The sequence below is a fragment of the Anas platyrhynchos genome, chromosome 12, assembly GCF_047663525.1.
Source record: "Anas platyrhynchos isolate ZD024472 breed Pekin duck chromosome 12, IASCAAS_PekinDuck_T2T, whole genome shotgun sequence".
NCBI lineage: Eukaryota > Metazoa > Chordata > Aves > Anseriformes > Anatidae > Anas > Anas platyrhynchos.
The window spans coordinates 5,215,745-5,239,671 of NC_092598.1; the positions used below are offsets into that span (position 1 = coordinate 5,215,745).

The window sequence follows — 23,927 nt, forward strand, 5'->3', positions numbered from 1 at the left end:
GTGGCAGCCCTGGGTACAGGAAAGGAGCCTGAAAATGAGAGAGCGATTTTTATATTGTCCCCAAAAGGCAGGGCAGAGTGGCTTTTCCAGAAACAGGCTGCAGGCGAGGTGCTTTGTGCTTCAGGGAGCTGTGAAACCTTCCAGTAAATCGTTATCTCAGGTTTTAATTTATTTGGGAGAGCGCATGGCAAGAGGCAAGCCTGAAATGCACAGCATAAGCCCCGTGGGTCTGACTCCTGGAGTGGAGCTTGAGGAAGTAAGGGTGAGACACTCAGAGCCAACGCATAATGGGTGTGGGCTTCTGTGTCACGCAAAACCTGGACTTGTTTCAGACAGCTAATGCTGTGCTAAGGGTTTGGTCAAGCTGACATTGAAATCACAGGTAGAAGTGCTAAAAAATTGGTCACTAGCAGCTAGTCCTAACTTCTGACACACTATAGAAAGATGGCAAAATCAGAAATGTGGTCTATGCTAAATCATGTTTCAGTAAGCCACATCAAACAAGCTTTTAGGAGAGGACTTAGTTTACACATTTATTTACAGTTTAAAATGAAAAAAAAACAACACAACATTTCCATGCAACCTCTGAAAACAGTCACACTCTGCCATGAAGGTTTTTTGAGAGACTGTCTCTTTGTATCAACATATCTGAAGTGCATTGGAAATTCATGTATACAAAGTAACCGCACAATCAGCTTCCAGGTAACAGAATTAAGAAACAAATATTCATACACTGTTACTGAGTCTTCAGACCAAAGCTATATCTTATATTAGAAATAATACAGCAGGTTACATACAAAGATCTATATATAACAAATTACTGTTTATCAGAGCTCAAGAACTCCGCTCTAAAGCCGTTGGTTGCATCACTGAATGTGGCCATCTCCGTTCTGCAATCCGTACGGCCCCATGCTCAAAAAGAGTGTGCAAAGATTGCAGAAGGATCAAGTCTTGAACGAAAAACACACTCTTAAACACGGAATATCTCAAAAGAAAATTACTGCCAATTCCACTGTATTCCTCTAAGATAATATTTCATAAGATTAATACCAATAGCTAGACTTTTTAAATTAAATATTTATTATTAGCTATTGCCCTTGGTGAATAAAAGCACTGAATTTGAATTAAAATGCAGTAAAGCTAGATGGAAACTTCATACTGAGTACTTCATTCCCAGAGTCTCTTCTACCAATGCCCTGCAATGGTCTTTAAACATAATTTTAATTTACTAAGACAAAAACATGCCTGGCCCGAAGCAGACTGGTAGTTCCACTTATTCCAATGGGATTGTTCACATATTTAAAATGGCACATATGTTCAGTTTCATCACTGTACTGCAGCAGAAATGCCTCCTACACTACCATAGCCATCTATACCTGCGACAGTAAACTGAACAACTACACACGTCTTACTGTATCTCTATTAGGCTTTAGCTTCTAACAGCAAGTACAGGTAAGAGCATTCATCACATTTAAATTTAAAATAATCATGATTTAAACTTCACAAACACCGCCTTCTGTTTTTTTTAACGGCTAGCCTAAAGCCAAAAACAAACAACTTTTAAGGGAATAGCAAAGAATAAATTAAGATTTTAAAATTTTAAAAGTTTATTATTATTTAGACTAATATCTGTAACAAACAAAATGCGTATTTCGATATGAAAAAAAATCTCTTTAAATTAAGGGCTTACAAAGCTTCCTGGAAGGACATCTTTCCTTTCTCTAATTTTAAAATAATTCCTAGCTTTTTGTGGTATGCATGTGAGTAGTGGCGAAAGAGGGGCATCAGCCATACCTGCAGACAGAAACAGATAATTATAGCTTACCTCAGCCAATATTCACCTTTCATAATTGTCACATAATTGAAAACACAGCTTGAGTATCTACATGCAAACTTAAGAATAAACAGGTATGTGTTTAGATGTGAGGTTTTTATAATGGTAACATTTTTATGTTTTTTATGTTTATTTTGTACCAAATTTCTATGCATTTCTAAACCATGCAGACTCTCTTATGCAAGGTACAAGAAGCATGGAAAATGATTAAAATATTCAAACTTCAAATTATTAAAATATTTTTCCTGCATTTTACTGAGTTGGAACGCTTACCTGCTGGCGCCAAGGATTTCAGTGATTCTAATAGATCTGGGCTAGAAAACTTGACCAGACATCTGAATGGCTCTCTTCTCTCCAAAACATCCATGTTAGGATCACTTTTAAACATTGTCTCAAGCTGTTAACACAAAATTTCCAGGCAGTATAAGAAATGCATACATTTTATGTGTTTATTATCCAAACAGTGTAATATTTGGGGAATCATAGAATCATTTATTTTGGAACAGAAATTGCATTGTCTGTATGACATGATACACTCAGAGTCAAAAAGTGTATAGCTGTATGCCCAATAGCTTGTACATCAGTGTGAGTAGGTACAGCTGTAAGTAATATTTCAACTCACTTTCAATAGGTATATTTAATTTTTCAAACTTTTTGAGTCACGTACAAAAGTGATTAGTAGCCAACAAGGTCACAATGACGTGTTCCGCAAGTTTCAGCACCCTAAGTGTTTATGAAACTACTGTTATCTCTGAAATTATCAAATCAGTCTGAACAGGTTAACAATGAGGTAGGAGAAGAATTGTCTTAAAAAATATCTATATTTCTCAATGGCAACATGATTCTAGTTGGAGAAATATTTTGTTAATAAAATCAGAGGGTGCCACCCTGTGGTAAACAGTTCTCTGGTGGAAGTGACAGCCAGTTCAATAACACAATAAATCATTAGGAATCTCTGAGTTTCCAGCGTATCTGTTTATCAGATAAAATCAGCATTATCCATGAAGTTAAATGACAGTGTTATATGTCATGTGAGCTTTAAATGTACTTCAAGTAACCGTAATTCCTCATGCCTCAAAACACGGCAGGTTTAAGTCTATCTTTGCTACAAAACCAAGTCAAAATGCATAATTAACAAGGTTGAAAGACTGAAACATGATCTAGTGTTTTGACCAAGTCTCAATGCAAATCTGTTTCCAATGCTAGTTTTAACTGATTTATTTTAAAATGTCTTCCTTGAAGTTTGAATAAATACTGCATTTATTATTTGCAATTTAACATAGCTATAACTATGTTAAAATTACAGAAAAACAAAACAAAATTTATTGACTTCACTACCTTATATTGTGCAAATTCAAGTTTGGGTTGGGGACCATCACCAAAAACTTCCTGATTCACTCTCTGTATTCTTTCTTTCTCACTTTTGTCTTCTTGAATTATCCTTACATCCACTGCAGGGGAAAAAGCAGGGAAGCAAAGAAGAAAAAAAAAAATAATCAGAAACAAAGCAATAAAAAGACAACCATTTCAGCTGATATAAATATTATTTTTCAGATCGCGTGAATGCTCAAACAAAAAATTGGAAGTAACAATTTTAAAGAATTCATCATCGTTTCATAAGGTAGTTGTTTGCATCACATGTATTCTCATTCATTACCAAGAAAGAAAACAAGCTAACAGGAAAGGAGATGCAGGTCATTGTATATTCTTGCTTTCATAAACATGTGTCCAGTGACAGTCACGGGGAAAATATTTACCTCTGCTAGTGATACCCATATTATCCAGGGATGGATAATATGTCAATGTAACACAAGCACATTCCCTATTATGAACCTCATTTAGTAAGCCAGATATTTTAAAGTGCAAACCTTACAAGTAATGACATTCAAACTTATATTTCACTTCAAACACACATACCATTTTCCGTGGGTACGTTCTTTTGTTGTTTTGGATAGTGGGTCTGGAAGTTCTGGGGAAAAATGAAAAGGAAAAAAAAAGAATTTAGTTCACTGCTTTTAGAGGCTTTAGCTTAAAAGAACTTTCCAGATTTCTTTTCACTTCTTGTTCTGAAAGTGAGTATTTCAATTTTTGACAACTACAAGAGTACAAAGCCCAGCTTTATTTTGAGGGAACGATCCCCATCCTATGATATTTGTGAACATTTCCCTAATTACAAGTGTTACATGGGTGAGCAGAGTAAGTGTCTAACAGCTTCCAAATCATTACTCTAAGAAGCTTAATGAAACAATGCTAAAAAGTCCTAGGATTGAATTGGTCAGGTACACAGACTAAGTTTAACCATCAGGAATAATAAAAAATAAGTGGGCTACCAAGTAATTACATCACCACTGTAATGTTACCTTAATGAAAAGCTGTCCACCTCAGTAGTTCAATATTATTGTAACTTGATGATCTCTTGGAAGAGGTGAATTTTTCCCCTGCTAGGGGGTGAGAACTAGGCCTGAAACAAAAAGCAAGACTCATCTTAGGATGTACTTGTGAAGCGGCTCACCTGGCTATATCTCTTAAACACAATATCTTTAAGGGAGTTTAAACAATGACTTCGAAGCTCCATTTCACGGATGTCATGGTAATTGGAAGCAACAACCAGTGCCTTTAAATAAAAATTGAAATTGTTTTAACATCAGCTTTAATCATCACTGTGTTTATAGTATAGAAAAAGAGAGAATTTCTAGACATTGAGATGTTTTTGTTTCAAGGGGAGCAACTGCTCTTTAACTAGCAGGACTCATATCTTAAAGATGCTGCATAGATGTTTACAAAGTATAGGGTAATCTACAAAGCATTCAGTAGATTAACCAAATAATCAGATAGCCTTATCAGCTAAAAATACATAAATAAAGCAGAATAATAAAATAATGAAATCACTAGTATGAACATCTGATGAACAGATAAAGAAAAGTACAAACACTGAACATGATAATTTTATGGAAAAAGATAACATTGCCTGATGAGCTTGTGCATTTAATTCTTGACATTGTTAACTTTAAGAACTGTTAACTACATAGATTTAACTTCAACTTCTGTAAGATAATTTAACTCAATATTGCCTAACATTTGGTTAAAGTAGAATAATTTAAGGTCAGCAAATCACAATAAATTGAGTTTATTCATGATGCACATTCTAAAGGTCACAAAGATGAGATTTGTGTCCCCCCACTTTTTTTTTTTTTTAATCAAGACCTAAGGGGGAAAAAACCTCATGCAAATTAAAATATTTCATTAAGTGACCAATCTTTACCCTTCCTCTTAGAAGCTAACAGAATTATAGATCCACAAGACTGTGGTGGAGTCAGGGTATACACAGTTTTGTTCTATACCTGACATAGCAGAGGTAAGTTGCTCTTAAGCATAGAGACAGAAATGAAGACGTAGGGAGTCTGTGAATGGTATACAACGTAGCTGGTTTTGTACTGGTTTGGTTTTGTATATGGTGTTCCCCATGCAATTCTAATCCAGATTGCATTGTCCTCATATTCTCGAAAACTGATGGTGACCTGTATAAAAAAAAAAGTTTTACTTGAAATACAAAATGGACATTCAGGTGTGCAGAAAAATTAGGGTATTAAACCTGCAATCACAAGACCCACCACAATATACTATACCACTGCTTGAATAAGAAACAAATACCACTAGCGCGGTAAGGACTGTATTTAAATCAAATTTCCACAGGAAAATGATAATCTCACAGAAAAAAGTCACCTTTCAAACTGTAGTATGTTTTTTATTTTCCTCCTTCAGACGAACATGTATATCAGTGGGAACTGAAATTACTTATTACAAAAATCCCAATTCTCTCTTTTGGGAAAAGAGCAACACAACAAAAACGTGTCTATTTAATTGGAGGACGAGTAGCACTATTTCAAAAATCAGACATTTGAAAAACTAAACTTTTGATCAACTTAGCTATTTTAGACCTGAACATATTATTTAACACTGTTCAAGAATGCACAGTCAGAATTTTGCAGAATATTCCCTTTCCTGTTCTTGTAGAACTGCACCTCAGTTACTGTTATGATCAGCTGCTTTCTACGTTGACTCAGTCTGGGAGACAAGAGTGGGAAAACTTCCTTGACAAAAAAATTGCTTTGACAGAGGCACACAGTCAAGCTCTTTGTACAAGTAGGTTGGAAACTGTTTGAATACATGTATGTGGACCAATATCACCTCTCAAAGTTTTTATAAGCCTTTTTCCCCCCCCTTTCTTTAAATGAAGGTACTGCAAATCTACTTGAGCTTTATGAATGAAATATGATTACTTGTTAGTCCGAGTCGTATTTGTTGCCCTCTACTGTTTGTCAGTGGGAATACTTTGTGTCAAGAAGTGATAACTAATTATTCAGAGGCATTTTTCTGCTCCCTGGCTTTAACAAAGCAATTAAGCTAAAGGAAAGACTTCTACAAATTGCTCAGTAAAAACAATAAGATGATAGCACCTCCTTTCAAGACTTTTCTTACCATGCTCATTTTTGTAGACTAGAAACTGCTTCTTGCTATTGACAGATCTTTCAGTCATTGTAATATAAAAAGTTACAGCTAAGTTCTCACAACCATCAAAAAACGTCACTTTAAAACCAGAAACTATTTTTAATGCCATATTTCAAGACAAGCTCATATTTTATTTAGCTCCAGCATAACTGTAAGGTTAATAGAACAAATATGCAATAAATTTTTCCTATTTCTCATACACTTCTTATCATTCATACCATGAATAATTCCATTTCATTTTGCTGCAGATTGTAAGAAAAAAAAGTATCTTGCTAATCTTATGGAAACAATCCACTGATACCCAACCTGTGCAACAAATTTAGAAAGGATTTTTTTCTTACATTTTTCAAAGCTGACTGAAGTCGTCCCTTAAACTTCTTTTTGAAATTTGAAAAGTCAAACAAGTCCGTTTCTTCCCCTGTTAAACAAGAAAATAAATTCTGTTTATAAGAGATTTTCACAGTTTTTCTGAAACAATATTAAGGAGAGAAATGCTTATGCTGCATAGCCTTCTAAGAAGAGCTATATATTAAATGAGCCTCATTATTGATATATAATTATATATATATAAGTTACTATTTGATTAGTAATTACTTTCCAATTATTTCCAGTAATTGCTAGAAAATTTAAAATTAAAAGTACTTGAAAAACATTAAAGATAATTCTTTAATAGACTTTGTATTTAAAATATATGCTATGAGGCAGCACTGCAGTAAGCTGCTAAGGACAATAACAGCACGGAAAGGTACTTTACCTGTTTTTTTCATCTGGTAAACACTCCACATTCTTTTGTTTGGATAGATGTTGTTGTCTAGGAAAAATAGGAACTGCTCAATAACATATCATCCAAAAGTAATTAAAAGAATAAATCATTTTATATCATTTTATACTTTTATGACCAGGTCATTATTTCCGATAAGGCAATAAAATTTATTCAGCATTCTTAACTACTATCAATAGCAAACCTAATAGCCAAATACTTTTTTAATTAATAGAGATAGGTAGATCACTTGTAATTTAGTTAAGCAACTAATAAAGGATATTTAATGTTTTAAAGAAGCGCTTGACCTAAAACCAAACAAGTTTAGGGTTCAGCGCAAGCTGTGAAAGTCTCTACATTTACAGCTGTGTTCTGGGTTGACATCTCTTTAGAATTTAGGAGAAACAAACATGCTATTGGTGATTTAGAACTTTGGAAATTAAAAAAAAAAAGGCCAGATTCAATAGGATTAATCTAAAATGTAATCTTTTTCCAACAAATGCATCCATGCCTTATTAAGGCACTTGCTATGTAATTAAAGGACTTAGCAAGTTACTCAGGAAAAAAAGAAAAAAGGAAGTTATTTTTACTTACAAATTATGTCCAGAATGGCTGCTTGCTTTAGGTCTGCAGAACTTTCCTGGAATGAAAAATGAGAGCATGGTGACTGACCTGCATTTCCAGAATGCTCTATTGTACTATTTGATGGGAAAAATCTCAGGACAGGTAGTTTAAACCACATTGCACTCAGGTCCACAGCATCCACGCTCTCCTCTAAGATACCAAAGATGGTCCCAATACATACAATATGGTTTAGAGATATCAGTAATGAAAGCTATTTCAGCAGGGTTAAGTTTCTTCTGCAGCAATAGCAAGAACATAGTCTGATGTAAAAGCAATTAGAAAGTAAAACTAAGGGGTATTAATGACAGTATGCAATGTTGACTAGTATTTCACTGTTGGGAACTTTAACATGTTTGGTTCTTTATTTAATGTTTACATAAACATTCCATAAACGTATTATGTTTACATAAAAAGATATAAGAAACCATGACACTTCATGTTATAGACAAGTATTTCAAAAACATACAATTTTAAAATTCTGATCCTAAGAATAACTTAGTAATTAATTTGATCCTTTTGTGGCAAATAATCTCTGAGTATGAAATTCAAAGAGAACTACAAAAGCTACAGAATATAAGATGTATCAATACTAACTGTATTTGTCACTTCTGGGTTATGATACTATATTAGTCCTGATACACCAGAGGCAGAGTACAACAGAAGTAGCAGATCAGAAAACTTTTCTGCTTGCAGTGCGCAGAATGGAAGTAGTTCTAGACAAGGAAATTTTTCAAAAACTTGAACTTATGAAAAGTCTCCTCCAAAAACTAAGCAAGTGATATTAAAATGGGAGGGAAATCAAAACAAAAACAAACAACAAACAAGCAAAAACCAGAAGAAATCCCACAAATCTATGTTTAATTCACAAGGAGCAGCATGGAAATTTAGAGCACTCAGGTGTCAGCCCAGGTATATATAGCCCTGGAGAGTTCTAGACAGAACCACTGAATATACAAAACTGCGGAAATCCTCAAAATTTTACATTTACACAAGCCAACCCTGAGCATATGCTTACACAGCAAAATAAGGATGTTATTATAGCGTGCTTGATCATTCCTACAGCACTACATATGTTATCCAGGAGGCTCCAGCAGACAAACTAATGCTGTCATTACCTGCATGAAAGAGCTTTTCACCAGCACTACATAAAGAGTAGACATCTCAATTAATGCCTTCATTTTATAGTTTAGAAACATCCTCATTTTGTAATGAGCTGACACCCTGAGCTTTAACTGCTTTATACACCTCAGGGCTCCAAACACGGTACTTCCATGTTCACTAAGAGCTAACCCTGCACTCCAACCAACCGTGCATAACCAAGGCTGTTACTGGCCTTGCTTGACATCTCCCAGCTTATAACCTATCACTTAATGCTAGATTATGGCCAAATAAAATCCATTTTAGCCACTGGCGATCCAATAGGTGCCCTGCCGGCCGCTGGCGGGCAGCCCCGAGGGGCAGGCTCACCTCACAGAGCCGCACCACCTCCTGAGAAATGCTCTCCTTGGTCTGCCGGAGGTTTATAGCGCCCAGCTGGGTGTCGGACAGGAAGCCCCACTGCCGCAGCACGCCCAGGATGTCATCGCGGGGGATTTTCAGCACGGTCCTGCGGATGTACTCGGCGACGACCTCATCCATGACGAGAAACACCTCAGAAACACCTCAAAAACACCTCAGGCGGCGGGCGCAAGGGGGGCGCGCGGTGCCGCCCGCCTCAGCAGCACCCTCAGCAGCAGCACCCTCAGAAGCAGCAGCAGCAGCAGCAGCAGCAGCAGCAGCAGCAGCAGCAGCGCGCCCGCCTCGCGCCCCGCCAACCGCCGCCCGCCTTTCGAAGCGCCCAATCAGACGCCGCGCCGTGCTCGGGCGGGCCAATGGCAGCGAGCCCCGCTCCGCGCGCGGCCCCTTCCCGCCGGGCGCGCTGAGGCGGCTTCCGGCCGGGACTGAGGCGGGGGCGGCGCCGTGGGGCGGTGCTGGGGGGCTCGGCCCTGGGGAGCGGAGTAAGTGCGGGGTGGCCCTGAGGGGACAGGCTGCGAGGGGAGGCTCCTCTATAGGGAAAGAGGGGCTCTAAAGGGAGGGCTCGAGGGGAGCCGTCTTTGTGCAGCCTGGCCTGAGGAGCCCTGTCCTTATCCTGGCCTGTGCTGGGGCCGCCCTCTGGGTGCCCCTGCTCGCCTCACGCCCTCAGTCCCGGCTCGAGGAGGGCTCCCCGCAGCCCCCTTGTTCTGTCAGGGAGCGGGGGACTGCCCGTTACAGCTCCCCGAGCTCTTCTTCCCGTGTCCCCACAGGGCTTTAAAGACTATTGGGAGTGCTGAGAGCTAGGGGCAGAGAGCAGTGTGTGGTGTGGCCTCCTCTGTGTAAGTTCTGATAACTGGGGGCAGCAGCGCCGTTCTCCTTGCAGCGGAGGTGTGTAACGCTGGCAGCCTCCTGCCAAGTGCTGTGCGGCTTCCTTGAGCAGCTCCTGGTGCTCGAGGGGTGAGGCGTTGCGCTCTGATGGGAGCGTGGTCCTCTGTGTCTGTTTCTCTCAAAAGTAGGAAAATACGTGTACAGTAGACAAGGAAATTCTCCTAGTTATTAAATTCTGGTCTTCTTACCTGTTTGATCAAGAAATGAAATAGCAATAAAGTGAAGCCTGGCCTGGTGCATGCAACAAGCACAAGAGCAGCTTGCACAAACCAGGAATTTGTCTACAGCACCTTATCTTTGGCATACTTTAACTTTATACTCACTGTGTCTTGTCATTCTTGACTGAATAGTCTTATTTTCCTTCTGAGATCTAATATCATAGGTCTGTTAATAGCACAATCTTGCAATCCAGTTTACTGAAATGCCTGAAAACTATGGATGAATGCGCCTCTTGCAAGAAAATGTGCATTTGCATGGTTGGAGCTGTAGTACCAAGATAGTGCTGCCATTAGTCTGCCAAGGAACGTGATCTGTAACTCTCCACTTGGTCGCTTTTTTCTAAGGACATTTGGATTTGGATAGGGAGAACGTGGGGTTTATGAATACAGGGCAGCCAAGCTGAGCGCAATCAGTAGCTTTTGAGTATCTAAGAGTAAAATGTGATCCGTCATAGTAGGAAGGCAGCAGGAATAGAAGGAGATTACATCAATAATATCTTGTGATGTATTGTACAGTGTAACTTACTGCAAATTGTAATAAAAATATACTGTGAGTTGTCCCTTTACACTGATGCTTGTTGTATGAATATGTCCTTAAGTAATCAATAAGAGGAGAAAATGCCTGATTGTGCTTTAGTTGGTCTGTTATTTTAGTCAGAAATGAAACTGTGGAAATTACTTAATATTCAAATTAGCGTTCAGCTTGCTTCATTCATTAGGACTAATGCCTTCTTTACTTGCTTTGTTAAGTGTGAAATTGGCTACCATCTCGCTTTAACGGGTATTTACTGCTGAGAGTAACAGGTGAGCAGTCATTCTAATGGGAAGGATGTTGAACTGTGGGCAGAAGGCAGTCATGAAAAAATTAAAACAAATTTGAATCTTATTTGCCAGGCTATTTTCTTATCCTTTAGGCTCAGAGAAAGTAAATAGAATCTATAAAGAAAATTTTAAAGTGACATCATTCCCCCACACTGCTTCTTCTGTTTCCTTGCTGCTTACAAGTCTTCAAAAACACATATCTAAATTATTAATCCCCTTCCATTCTAATATGTGATATTGGAAAACACAGACTGAAGTTTAAGAGATTGTGACTACTTTTTAATAAGATTCAGCCAAATGTTATTTATTAAAGTGAAGGTGTTTATTCACCATTAAATTTATTGGAAGAGTGGGCAAGCTAAGGGTCATTCTCAGCCTGCTTAATGGCAATGGAAGAACAGCAGCATAGAATGACACTAGAATATCCTGATCTGGAAGATGTTAACCCTGTTAATGAAAGCTGAAAACAGGGTCCTTAGTTCAGTTTCCCAGGTTTTTGAACTCCTATTAATCAGTTGTGATTTCTCTCTTCATTGAATTTTTAGAGTACTCTGAGCTATCATCAGAAACATTCGTAAGTTAATGTCAAAGACTGATAATACTAGGAATGCAGAAATTGTGGTCAAATGATTTGGCTAGTATCTCCAGGTAACCTAGACTGGCTAGGTCTGCGGCTGAATCCTTTTTTATGCTGAAACTTCACATAAGCTTACAGAAAAATGGCAATGATTTTAGTAAACAAACAGCTGGTGAGTTGTAAGTATTTTTGTCCAAAGTCAAACTGGACGATACTGTGTAACTGAGAACTTCAGACCAAAATGTGTGGCCTTACTCAACTTCGACAGTGAAATAAAGTGCAAAATGAATGTTACCCATGGGATACAGTGGTTTTCTAGGAGTTTGTAGGTCTGCCTGCCTTTCCCTCCTTTGTTAGCATATTCTTAGTTGCACTGCTGCCCTGTGGGTGTTATTTGAGTGTGTGCAGCAAATGTAAGCGTTCTGTGGTGCTGTAGAAAGCTCAGTGCTTCGGGTTAAGGATCTTAGTGAGTAACAATGAGGATGCAGTTAGCTGCAATTTTTCATCTTCAGTGTTGACAAACAAGGATTTGTGTTTTACTCTAAATAGTCGTTTTTTTCTGATCACTATGTGAATTCCTGCTTCTTTTTTTTCTTTACTATTGTCTTTGGAAACTTGGAAAAAATAAATAAATGACTTACATGTGCAACTTTTTAAATGGAAAAAATTGCAAAATTTGGTTTAAAAAATAACCTTTTAACACATTCTAATGAAATATGGAAAAAATCTGAGAAAAACATTTACCTAAATTGAAACTTCAATAGATTTCTCCCAAACATGGAAATATTAAGCATTAAGCTAATCAGTGAGCCTAAAAAGGCAACCTCATCTACTTTTCTTTCTGCTTTGGGGTAGAAGAACCTGATTGGTTCTTCTTTTATAGGAGATTCTGGAAAAAGGAGAAAGGAGCTGTATTCCTTTTTTCCCTGGATTCCTGACGTGCTGGTCTTACGCTTCATTTGGGGAAGAAGAGGGAATGTACAAAGCCCCTTCCTTCTCCCCAGGTTTAGATATTTCCCATAAGGAGGTCAGGAGGAGAAGCCAGCGACTGGAGAGCAACAAGCACTTCATCCTCGATCTTGTCTTAACAGGCTTGTGAGTGAAGTGCATGCAGTGTTCTTGGCCTCTTCTCGGACAGCCTTTTGGTTCCTGACTACTAGCTAGGTATCTGTAATTCTATAATACTTGCATATTCTTTCTATGCATTAAAAATAAATATTTGACGTATTGAAGAAGTGTGTAGATAGGTTTTAAGATTAAGAGTGTCAATTCTCAATTTATATGTTGGTTCCTGTTAGGAAGTCTTTAGCGATTTGATATACGTAGTGCTCAAGATGGCTTACGTGTGGATTATCTTCCAGGTATTATTTTTCTAAGAAAAAAATGTCATCACTGGAAATTAAGTATCGGTGTCAGAGATGTTAAGGCTTTTGATTCTTTAAAAATCTGTTTTATATTGGAAACCATAAAGCTAGAACATCCTTTATTTTCCTCACTTCAAGATGAACTGCGCTTTTAATTCCTTTTTTTTTTTTTTTTCCCCTTAACGATAGTGTAGGTTTAGAAACTGGTTAAGGAAGTTGACAAAAACAATTGTCTTTATCCGTGTCTTCCACCTTCAGAGGCTAATAGTTCTTAGTTCTTTATGGCACTTGAACCAAATCATTTAGCTAAACTTATACTGTAATTTTTAACAAGGAAGGACAAACTGCAGAATTCAGAATCTCGTATAAAACACATTGAAGGGCAGAATACTTTTTCACGATACGATGAAATACGTCCATGTGTTTGTGTAGAAGTTCATCTAAATACTTCTCTCCAAATATTTGCTTCAGATATTAATGTTTGCTTAGCATTCTACAGTCCATTTTCTTCTTAATATAATTGCTGTATTTTCCTAATATTTTTCCTCTACTTTACTGCTAATATTTTTTTCTACAGCAATTTCATGTTTATGCTGACACTCTTTATCCAGCATTTCGGTTAATAGTTTCCTCAGAGTGATTTATATGGCTTTTTCCCAATCTTTCTGCTTATTTTTTTAGTACTTTTTCATACTTAGTGTCCTTATGAGCTATCAACTATATAAAATTCTGTCCATGTGGACTTAAATTTTAGTAAGATGGCAACCTGCTGTCTTCATTGTACATTACAGGATTATTAAAAAGCAGCTAAAGAAACCAGCAGCTCATACTCTTTTATCACACATATTTTTGTTACCCTTGAAACTCTTTCTCTTTTAGTCATTCCCCTCTGGCAAAAATATTTTAGCCTTATGTGATCATTTGTAGATTGCTGGCTCGCCTGACACTCCTGAACATAAATATAATATTTAGCTCTGATAACGCTGTTCAGTTGTGAACTTCAAAAGTACTTGAAGGCTCCAGGTAAGCCTTGCATGACCTCTGTAAGATGTCTTGTTATTTTAATCTCGTGTAGCCTACATGAACTTCATGCTGTATCTGGTAACAACTAGAAATATTTTAATATTTGAATGTTATATGAAAATTAATGTAAGGAGCATTGACCTATGTGTGAACTGGTGTGACTTCTTGGTCTTGTGACCTGCAAGAGGTGCCATTGGGGATTCCTTTGAGTCAGGTGTCATTAGAAGGCTTTTAATTGATGAAATACAATTGTGGTAATTGTTACCTGTTTGTGCCATTGATAGCTTTTCTGAGAAAACGTTGTGCACATGGCAGTGATTACCAATGTTAGTTTAGAAAGAATGATTCTTTACTTGAAATACTCCCTTTGACTTTCTGGCACGCGGTGATGTGCACGCTGCCTGTTTCTCTAGAGTGTTACCATTGCTTTCTTCTTCTGAAACAGCCAGCTCAGATGACAGTTTCGGGAAGAGCGGTCAGAGGCTGAATGATGAAGAGGTTTAATAATCAACCGGGTTCCTGTGTGTTAAAGTAATGTGCAGACATCGAGCAGGTCACCCTCTCAAGGGAATGCTAACTTTGGTGCTCTCAAAAATTCTACTGATAAATTTAAAACATATTGACTTTGTGGTGTGCAATCAAAAGCTGGTGGCAATAACACAGCAGGGTTCTTAATCACTTTGCTGTTACAGTCATGCACCTGCTGTCATATTTCTAAAGGCTCATTTGTTAATTTATTGAATTGAATGCTTAAGCAACTTGCGTGGTTTCCAGCTTATGTGCTAGGAGTGTGTGTAGTGTAATGTTAGACTTCCTGATAGCATGGGGGAGAGTCTTGAAATAAATGACTGGAAGTCTCTGCGACATGATGCCGAATGTATTCTCGTTGGTCTCCAGAGCCTTGTAAACTTGTTTGGATTTTAAAAATTTTGTTTGCTTGTGGGAATATAATTCTTGTTAAGCAGAACACATGATGGGAAATACTGGGTAAATTAGTGTAGATATATTTGGCTTGAGGAGCTATTACTTGAGTATTCTAGGAATAGAAGAGTAGCTCATAGCTGCCAGCACTGCAGCTGAACATTGGAAGTTTGCAATTGTAAAATCTGACCTTTGACTACTCATGTTTAGATTGTTTAGCTGGAATGTTAAGACAGTGACAACAGCTTTAGTACAAGGTGTAGTGGTATTTGCCTGATGCTTGCAGCTAGTAAGCTGCTCTCTTTGGGAGGAGGGAGGATGAAAAAAATACTAAATAAACAAGCCAAAAGAGATCTATTTAACTCAGGGGCAGTATGGTTAATATAAGGAGAATTTTGTGAAGATGTCTACTTGTCCTAGTACAACTGGGCATTTTTACTTCCCTCCCTGGTACAGTGATCTTCTGAAACAAAGTTGTCATTATTTTAACCATTGTTGTATCACATTATCATCCCTTGCAACAAAAGATCTTGAAAATTACTTCTGGGAATATATATATTTTTAAACGTAATATATATAATTTTAAAGTAATATTTTAAAAAAATAATACATCTCAAATTTGCTCCTGCCTCACAGAGCCCTGCAGAAGAGGGCCTGGGGGGTCCTGGCTGACACGAAGTTAAACATGATTTAGCAGTGCACCCTTGCGGCAATAAAAGCTAACAGCATATTGGGCTGCATTATTATGTGTACCTAGCAGATCAAGGGTAGTTACTATTCCCTTCTTCTTGGCATTCTTGAGGCCACATCTGAAATACTGCTTTCACCTCTTTTGATCACAAAGAATATAAACTCTCAGTTAAACTTTAATATTTGGGCTCTGCAGATAAACAAAAGGCGTGTGCTGGTTTTACTTGCTTTACCTGTATAATATGAACTTTGCATGTTAAGCAGCATTTTTTATTTTTTTGTATAATATGTGATAATTTCTTAAGTGGTCAACTTGAACTCTTATTTATACTTTTTTATACTTTTAATGTATATATTTTAATATTATCTTCTCAGATTCTTGGCCTTGAACTACTAACATCATTGCTACCTAAGATGCATCCAGACCTGTCTCCTCATCTGCACACTGAAGAATGTAACCTAATTATCAGTCTGCTCAAGAAATGTCACAAGGAGGTAAGGAGTTCTGAGCAGAGAAAAGGGTGGGTGGGATGGGAAACGAGCCTCAGATAAATTAGTGGGGGTGTCATGATCATAGAGAGAAAAAACCTCCTTTAGGCAGATCAACCAGGAAACGTAACTAGTATACTTTCACTGAAGAGGTATCTGACAACTGTGTGTAAAACTTTGGCTGTGATGTCCTAAGGAAATAAAAGAAAACTTTAAATTTTCTGTGCTAGTGCTTGACAACTGTGGACCTATCTAAAAAATTTAAATAATTTCTGTGCCTTTTCGTACTCTGTGCGTGTGTGTTTCTCTCTCAAAATAGGCAACTTCAAATGCTGTCTTTTTGTATGCTTGCAGCATTTCTGTATTCCAGCTGTCCGCAGGCCAGATGCGTTAGTCTATTTATAAGCAGATGTGTCGACGGGGATCAGGGCGTGCAGCATGCCTTACGTTCAATGCTTGGAAAGCTAAATGTGAATGGGTACTTCCCTCCTTAGTGGGCACCTACTAGGATGTAAAATACCAAGTTGTCTTGAGGCAACTGCAGCTTCGTCACTGGTTCAAGATGAAAACTTCCTCTCTCTCATTTAGCAGCCATTTAAAAAATTTGATCAGTAGTAAACTTCAGATGTAGAAGTCGGCCCCTGCAATGAAAGCTATCTGCAGCATTGTTGCATTATTATTTATAATACCCAGTTCTCTGAGTTACTATAAATAGATGTTCTGTGCAGATATATTTATGTAATCGTACATGAAAAGTTAGTCTAATTTTAGTTTCCATGTGTACAAAAGTATATTTAAATGTTGGATACGAAGACAATGTACAATGGCTTATGAGGTCACATGCAATCTACAGTATTTTCACCTCCATGTTCAGATATGTTTGATTTTTTGATAATGTGGTTAACTGTTTTGATCAAAATTCTAAATTTATCTTTCCCAAAGTCATTACAGAAAGAAAAACAAGGCTGACAATACATGAAATACGAGTGAAAAAATTTGGGTGAAAGAGGGATAACATTTTTGAAGATCTGATTTTAAAGTAGCTAAACTAATGTAGAAAAAACTGTAGTAGTACCTGATTGTTTTTTGATTTCTACATTATGACAGTACAGAGAACAGACTTCTAATGGCAAAATTCAGTTTTAGTGAATATACTGTACTGGGTTTGTTCAGCAATTTTATTTTGCTTATTTTTTGTTACTGCAATATTTTGAGGTATAAGCAACCTTGAATCTGTTAATGACATCTCATACATGACATTTCTTACACAATTGTCTTTCTGTTCTTATGCTCTGTGTAGATATTTTAAACCTAAGATAGAGTTCTTGGGTAGAACATCTCCAGACTTTAAAGTCAAAAGATGTATTAAGTGTAAGGTTTGTTTTTCTTGAGTTCTATAGTTTGTCTTCCTAAAATGTTGTTTTAGGCAGCTTGAGAGATTGTAGCCACTTTATTTTTATTAATTTTTTCTTAGTTGATTTTTTTTTTAAGCAACATTAATGTTGTACAGGTGCTTAGTAGCTAGAATTAAACTAGAAGACTCTTTGTACATAAACTATTATGGTATCAAAAAGATTGCCAATTTGAACGACTGCCACCCTCAGTTAAGAGGACAATAAAACTGATAGGCAATATATAATTAAAATGTCTTGAATTTTCATAATTGTGAAAACAGCCAATCAGGAAAGAAACTACACTCAGATTTGTCCTGCTTTTTGGTACATACATAGCTGGGCTTCCTATGCATTGACCTGAATCTACAAATACTCATTTACTATTTGAAAGTAATGGCTGACTTTTTTTTAAAAAAAATGAGTGTTAATATATATATATATTTTAAATAATGTAGCTTATTAGACTACCTTGGGTTTAATAGAGAGCTGGAACTGAAAGTTGTACTTCAATTCAATGGCAGCAAGTGATTCAAAGGATTCTGTGGCCAATTTGTCTTAGCAAGGTATTAAGAACAGCAATAATACAGTCATGCACACGATTATATTCTCTTGTTTTGGTTTGAAGCTCATCTTTTTACATGAAGAGGAATTGCTTTTGTCAGTCTTGTTCTTGTCTATGAGAACATACTTGTGCTAGGGCTCTCAAAACAGGAAGAGTGAAGATGGCTTCTTTCACATCCATTTAAAAGGAAGCAATAAGTTTTTGTTTTAAATTGAAAGGAAATGTACTGAAATAGTGTTTTGAAATTGAAGTCACTGAAATCTGAAGAGTCTGTGATCTTAATTATAGTTATCAGTGACTACCTGCTGTTTTGTCAAAATGCTGAAATGGCCTTCAGCATTCATTATATATGAAGATCCTTCATATATAATTTAAATTAATGTTCCTGAGGGGTGAAAAGCCTTATCGGGAATTGTATGTACTGTATTTGCATTTTCACAAAAGTCAGTTTGATTTATTTTATTCCTAATCTAGGACCTCCCCATTATATCAAGTCTTAGATCTAGTGGGAAGAGGTTAATGGCATTCCTATTCAATGTCATTATTTTGATTATTTTTTTTTTAACAACTCTGCTCTTATGCCAAATGTGTGCCTTAAAAAGACTTATTTTTATAGATGGCAGCTGAAAGAAATGCATATTGTCTTGCACTCATATCGCTGTAATGGGAGTAATAACTATTTTGGAAAAAACAATTTCCCCACCCCCCCCCCCCCCCCCATAATCTGAGGCAAAATGAGTTGACAGTTTAGGAGTCTGCCTAAATAAATGTAGATTCCACTCGGTGTGTGTACTAGTAAGAGTGGAATTGAAATGTGGAGTGCTCACCTTGAAATTAGGCATACTGGTGTGAGAATAGAATAAAATATTAAATCTACATTGGATAAAATATAAATGTTTTAAAAGCAAGATCAGCTTGAAGTAAAGTGACCATTTATCACATGCAACTGCTTTGGTGTCATCTGATGCCCTTTATAAAGCAGAGAGGTATAAACAAGCTAATTATAGCACTGCCATAGTTAAGTGTCTGTCATAAACTTTATTAACCCACTCCTAAATTCAGTCATGTTCTATTGGCTGACATCTATCTTTGCCCACTATTTGAACTCTTAATAGTGTTCGGCGTGTTTCTATAAATCCATCTAGCCTCTCATCAGCTGCAGAAATGTGCATCAGTTTCCCTAATGAAAACTAGGTAACGCTTAAGTATGCTCAAGGCCTATAGTTGAGCTGTGTCATAAAGATGATAAATGCATCCTTTTCAACTTTGATATTTGGGGAAACATTAACCATCCTGTTTTTATACTACTTTTAATGTTTCAGTCACTTAAGTTTAGTGGCTGCATCTTTTGGACCCACAACACATTCTTCACATAGTAGGGATAATGAAACACTGAGTTCTTTGCCTCTGGGATGCCTGGAGATCTTCCTAAGTCTTTCTAAATCACAAATGAGTTCAGAACGCAAAGTTTCTGTATGTTAATGAAGCCAGTGCTAATTGTAAGACTGATTCCTAGATCAATAAAATGTATGCTCTACATTTAGATTTAATGGCTCCAGTGTAGGTATCACATTTCAGTCTGATAACACAACATGGTGAGTACCTTAAACTTTCAGCAAGATAGGGATGCTTCAAATGATGTTTAGAAGTAACAAACATTTGGCTACTCAGTAAAAAAAAAAATCACAGAGCATCATTTTTCAGGAAAAGAGAGGTGGAAAAGACAGCCAGGATATGTTGCAAAACCCAAGTGACTTTTAAGAAGTTTAGAGCTTCAGAGGAAGAAACCTTTGAATTGTATTTTTTTTTTCTTCTCTCTAACTTATTAGCACAACATTTTGAAATTTTTTGGCCATTGCAATGATATTGACCGTGAGATGCGGAAGTGCCTAAAGAAAGAGGTAAGAAATAAACAAGTTAATAAAAGCTAAATATTTAATACAAGAAAATTAAAAGTCCATGCAATAGAAATTGTGTTTTACTAAGTAGTACAGAGCAATAAAGAGGCCTCAATATGTAAGCACATTCTGGAGTGAGCTCTTGAAACCTCAATTATACTTTGACCTGACAAATTTACCTAAAAAAAAATACTGCATGAACAAGCCCCAAAATGGTGTTAAGATCAATGTGAGTTAGGAGATGCAACTCTCTCTTTGCTTGCTACTTTTAGCAAGATTAGACACTGGAAGTAACAATTGGGATCACAGAGGATGCTGTTAGAGTCAGTATTTTCCTGTGAAGATATAAATATACGTGCTGATGAGTTTTCCTTGCATGTTTTACTATTTCAGTGGTTTTCTTGTCAGATTAAAAATCTTGAAATAATTGCAGAGTACAGTTCAGAATGATTGTTTCTTGCACAAAACTTTGTGCAATAATCACTTCTTGTATTTTGTGAAACTGGGTGGACGTCTCAGATACATCATTAACATGTAGTGCAGCTTGGGTGGGTCTCAGATGCATCATTACACGTTGTGCAGTTTGGGTGGGTATCTGGCTTTAACAAATGGCATGGACTATTTTTGGAGATCCAAAAATAACCAAATACACAATTTTAAACAAGAAAATACTGCAAATAGAAACTGACACTTCAGAGGTTCCTTCTAACCAGAACAGCTTGGGCCCCTCTCTTACTGCTCCCCCCTCAATTGGTCTGTGGGAATTAATTTCATCTATACTTCTGCCAAATACCATTTTTTTACCCTGTAAAAACTGTAGCATGGATTTGAAAAACACCGTTTCTTTCCTTGTGACCTTATGTTTTTTTTCTTCCATTGAAACCATTATATTAAAAAGCCTTCTTGAAGGCTATGTTTGTCTGCCTTCTTAAAATATACATTAGTATGGTATTATTATAAAGAACCTGAAAGGTTGTTCACAAGCATAGAATAGCTACAAATGAAATTTCTGAAGATCCATTGTTCTCATTCCATTTAAAAAAAAAAGTTAGTGGAAAAAATAGACTAAAAAAATAGTCTGACAACAAATTCATTTTTCAGAAGGCAGACACTTGCATCAGTTCATATCTTTTAAAAGCAAAAGCCTGACCAGTGCTTTAGAACAGCACCAATGCAACCTTTTTCCTAGTTCATATGGGAAGTGTAGCAGTCATACTTAAGATGGGTATGTAATTAACTTCCTCCATAAGATTAACTGAGTCTTCTTTATTAGAATGTTCTAATACTATTTAGCTTAATAAACTTTAACTTAGAAATAAGTTTTTTAATCAAATGTTAATTTCAAAGTAAAAATAAACTAATACATAGATATTAATATGAACTGCATTTCTAATATATCAAAGATACTGTTTCTGTTCATGAGTAATAAGTCTACACTTTTAAATTTGACTTATCTGTTTAACGATAATAGCTGATCTATTATTTACCTTATCTTTCTTCCAGTATGAAGCAAACAGGATCAAGAACCAGGAGACGCGACGGAGAATAATTAATGCTCATAAAAACTCTGAGAAGTGAGCTGCACTGTAGCTGGACAGCTGCATCTTGATAGTGACACTTGCATGAAAGCTGACAGAATATCTTTCAGATCACCACTGTTCAATTCAACCTATTGTTTGTGACATGATGGAAAAATAAATGTACTTAAAACATACTTATTCCTACAAAGTCAAACTGAATGTGGAAAAAAGTGAAAATAATAAATGATCACCCATAGCTTAATTTTTGACCTCAAAAAGAAAAATATTGTGGCAGTTCTTTGTTCTGGTGTAATTTTGTTACAGCTGGTAAGTAATGATGAGTCAGTGTGTAGAGTATTACGCATTCAGAGCTGCTGTATTCCCAGCCTCGTGTTGAGTTGCGTTTATTCTTTCATGTTTAGGAGTTTCTTTCATTTTTTTTCCTACAAAACACTGAATGACTTTTCATTCACTCTTTGGGATGTTGTGATAACACTGCTTAAATGAATTATTACAAATAAATTTTAAAGGGACATGACTTGACATTGGGAGTGGCCTATCAAGCAGTAATTGGAGTTCTGGTGTTTTTATTGGAACCCAAATCATGAAGTGACCATCTTCTGTTGAGAACATTAAAAAGTGTTTAGAAACTCAGAACGAACATTTTTCAAGGGTTTACAGAGCCTTGCCTTGATTTTATGCTGAGTGTATGCTGAGCAATTTTGAAGAGGAATGCTGCCAAAAATACAAGCTATGTTGTTCTTCCACATATGCTGGTACTAAAGGGGAAGTCAAGTTCTATGCAGTGTGCACTAGGTGATCCTGCTTGGCAGGAGGGTTGGGCTAGATTATCTTCAGAGGTCCCTTCCAACCTCAGCCACTGCAGTCATAGAGCTGCTTTTCTGGGTGTCTCATTAATTTTAAATGACACTTCTTTCACCTAGCAAAGAAAAAAAAAAAAAACTTGTAAAAAAATCAGTTTTATTGAGCTAAATATAAGTGTCTTGAACCCCTTTGAAGAAAGAGTGCCTGTTCTCCAATGAGTTCTACAGTTTGTTATAAGAACTGTTGTTGATACACAGAGTTATTCGTGCATCTATTTTTTTTGGAACAAAGCTATATTTTGTGTTCTACTTTGAAAGATTCATTAGAAGAATTTTACTTATTTTTCAATACCTGGATGGATCTGGTTAAATTGGTAAAAACTTGACCACAAATGTATCCTTGTAGAAAGTGAGTGAGAGTTCCAAGTAAAACAGAAACAACTACTGCTGTGTGTTTTGATGTGCTCTCTGTTAGAACAAGTTCATGTGCATTATGTGAATTAAACTCGAGTGGTTGGAAGTGACGTAGTCTTTTTGTTGGTGTTCTAAGAATGCTCTTGAAGACTTCATGGTGAAGCTCCCAAACTGGGAACGCTGAATCTTTGATCCTTCTTCCATTTGTGATGACAAAAATCTGCTTCAGGCAAATTCTTAAATTGGATTTGGTGTTGCCTGTAATTTATAAATAAATAGGGAATTGTCCTAAAGATTAGGTTGAGAAGCTGGTTCTGAGTGCAAAAGCACTGAAGCTTTCTTTTTTCATCAGCTTCTGTGAGTCCAAATCTTTCACTAAATAGCAATAAAATAATAATGTAAACCACATAACGTAGCTCATTAGTCACAATCATATTGCCAAAGATCAGGCTGCTTAACAAATGAAAGCCCAGGTTTCTTGCACAATTTATGTCGATACTTTAAACTACACTTAACAAATATATTTTAGAGAGAAGCTTTGTTTAATGAAAGTCTGATCGCATTCATCTTTCTGGTTTTCTTTGCTAATTCTGTGTGAATAGTGTGATTTGAGACCACCCCACACTCCTGTGGTTTTCTGCCTTTCTTTGAGGGGGCTTATATTGCGAAGTTGAACAGGAGGCTGAGAAGTACTAGTGTAGTAATACTTATCCTCCTTCTCCAGCAGATAATTTGTAAGGGTGAAATGGTAAATGTGGTTGTTTTTATTTGCTTCTTGAAGTGAACTGAGTAGTGATTAGGGGACATGTCAGGTGAAATAAACCTTATTTGTAAGGACTTTGAAGCCAACTTGTGATGTCTGTTGTGCCATAGAGATGTTTTCTCCCTGTGCTTTCTGAAAGAGTAACTTTAAGAGAGAAGAAAAGAAATTTGATGGAGCTTTCTGTTGCGTCATGTAAGAAGCTCTTTGGCACTTAATGTAGGAAAATGCAGAATGGGGAAATAAAAGCAGAAAAGGCAAACAGCAGCTATGATACGGACCTGGCCAGAGCAGGGAGGTTTTCAGATACAAGAGCCAGCACAA

General features: G+C 36.7%; 2 protein-coding genes across 3 annotated transcripts; one reads left to right on the top strand and one right to left on the bottom strand.

The window, feature by feature from the left end:
* Positions 1 to 520: 520 nt before the first annotated feature.
* CENPN (centromere protein N) lies at positions 521 to 9,463 on the bottom strand. The gene is made up of 11 exons (XM_005018264.6): positions 9,195 to 9,463; positions 7,698 to 7,743; positions 7,098 to 7,154; positions 6,685 to 6,761; positions 5,176 to 5,352; positions 4,347 to 4,448; positions 3,752 to 3,803; positions 3,173 to 3,285; positions 2,108 to 2,231; positions 1,201 to 1,794; positions 521 to 1,113 (listed from the first exon to the last, which is right to left on the bottom strand). The coding sequence occupies exons 1-10, from the start codon at positions 9,363 to 9,365 to the stop codon at positions 1,679 to 1,681; spliced, it is 1,035 nt and encodes a 344-aa protein (XP_005018321.3). The 5' UTR covers positions 9,366 to 9,463; the 3' UTR covers positions 521 to 1,113; positions 1,201 to 1,678.
* A 130-nt stretch (positions 9,464 to 9,593) lies between these two features.
* CMC2 (C-X9-C motif containing 2) lies at positions 9,594 to 22,953 on the top strand. 2 transcript variants are annotated; one of them, XM_027466777.3, is made up of 4 exons: positions 9,594 to 9,724; positions 16,118 to 16,237; positions 20,017 to 20,088; positions 21,589 to 22,953. In XM_027466777.3, the coding sequence occupies exons 2-4, from the start codon at positions 16,157 to 16,159 to the stop codon at positions 21,661 to 21,663; spliced, it is 228 nt and encodes a 75-aa protein (XP_027322578.1). In that variant the 5' UTR covers positions 9,594 to 9,724; positions 16,118 to 16,156; the 3' UTR covers positions 21,664 to 22,953. The 2 variants fall into 2 exon arrangements, with proteins under 2 accessions (XP_027322578.1, XP_027322579.1); XM_027466778.3 differs by lacking the exon at positions 9,594 to 9,724 and adding an exon at positions 14,036 to 14,131.
* Positions 22,954 to 23,927: the final 974 nt, after the last annotated feature.

Bases quoted from the DNA above. Each gene is read 5' to 3' on its own strand.
- CMC2 (XM_027466777.3), top strand. From the start codon at position 16,157: ATGCATCCAGACCTGTCTCCTCATCTGCACACTGAAGAATGTAACCTA. The intron at 16,238-20,016 runs GTAAGGAGTTCT...CTAACTTATTAG, and splicing joins TCAAGAAATGTCACAAGGAG to CACAACATTTTGAAATTTTT. The intron at 20,089-21,588 runs GTAAGAAATAAA...TCTTTCTTCCAG, and splicing joins GGAAGTGCCTAAAGAAAGAG to TATGAAGCAAACAGGATCAA.
- CENPN (XM_005018264.6), bottom strand. From the start codon at position 9,365: ATGGATGAGGTCGTCGCCGAGTACATCCGCAGGACCGTGCTGAAAATC. The intron at 2,232-3,172 runs GTAGTGAAGTCA...TTGTGTTAACAG, and splicing joins TTGAATTTGCACAATATAAG to CTTGAGACAATGTTTAAAAG. The intron at 1,795-2,107 runs GTAAGCGTTCCA...TTCTGTCTGCAG, and splicing joins GAAATCCTTGGCGCCAGCAG to GTATGGCTGATGCCCCTCTT.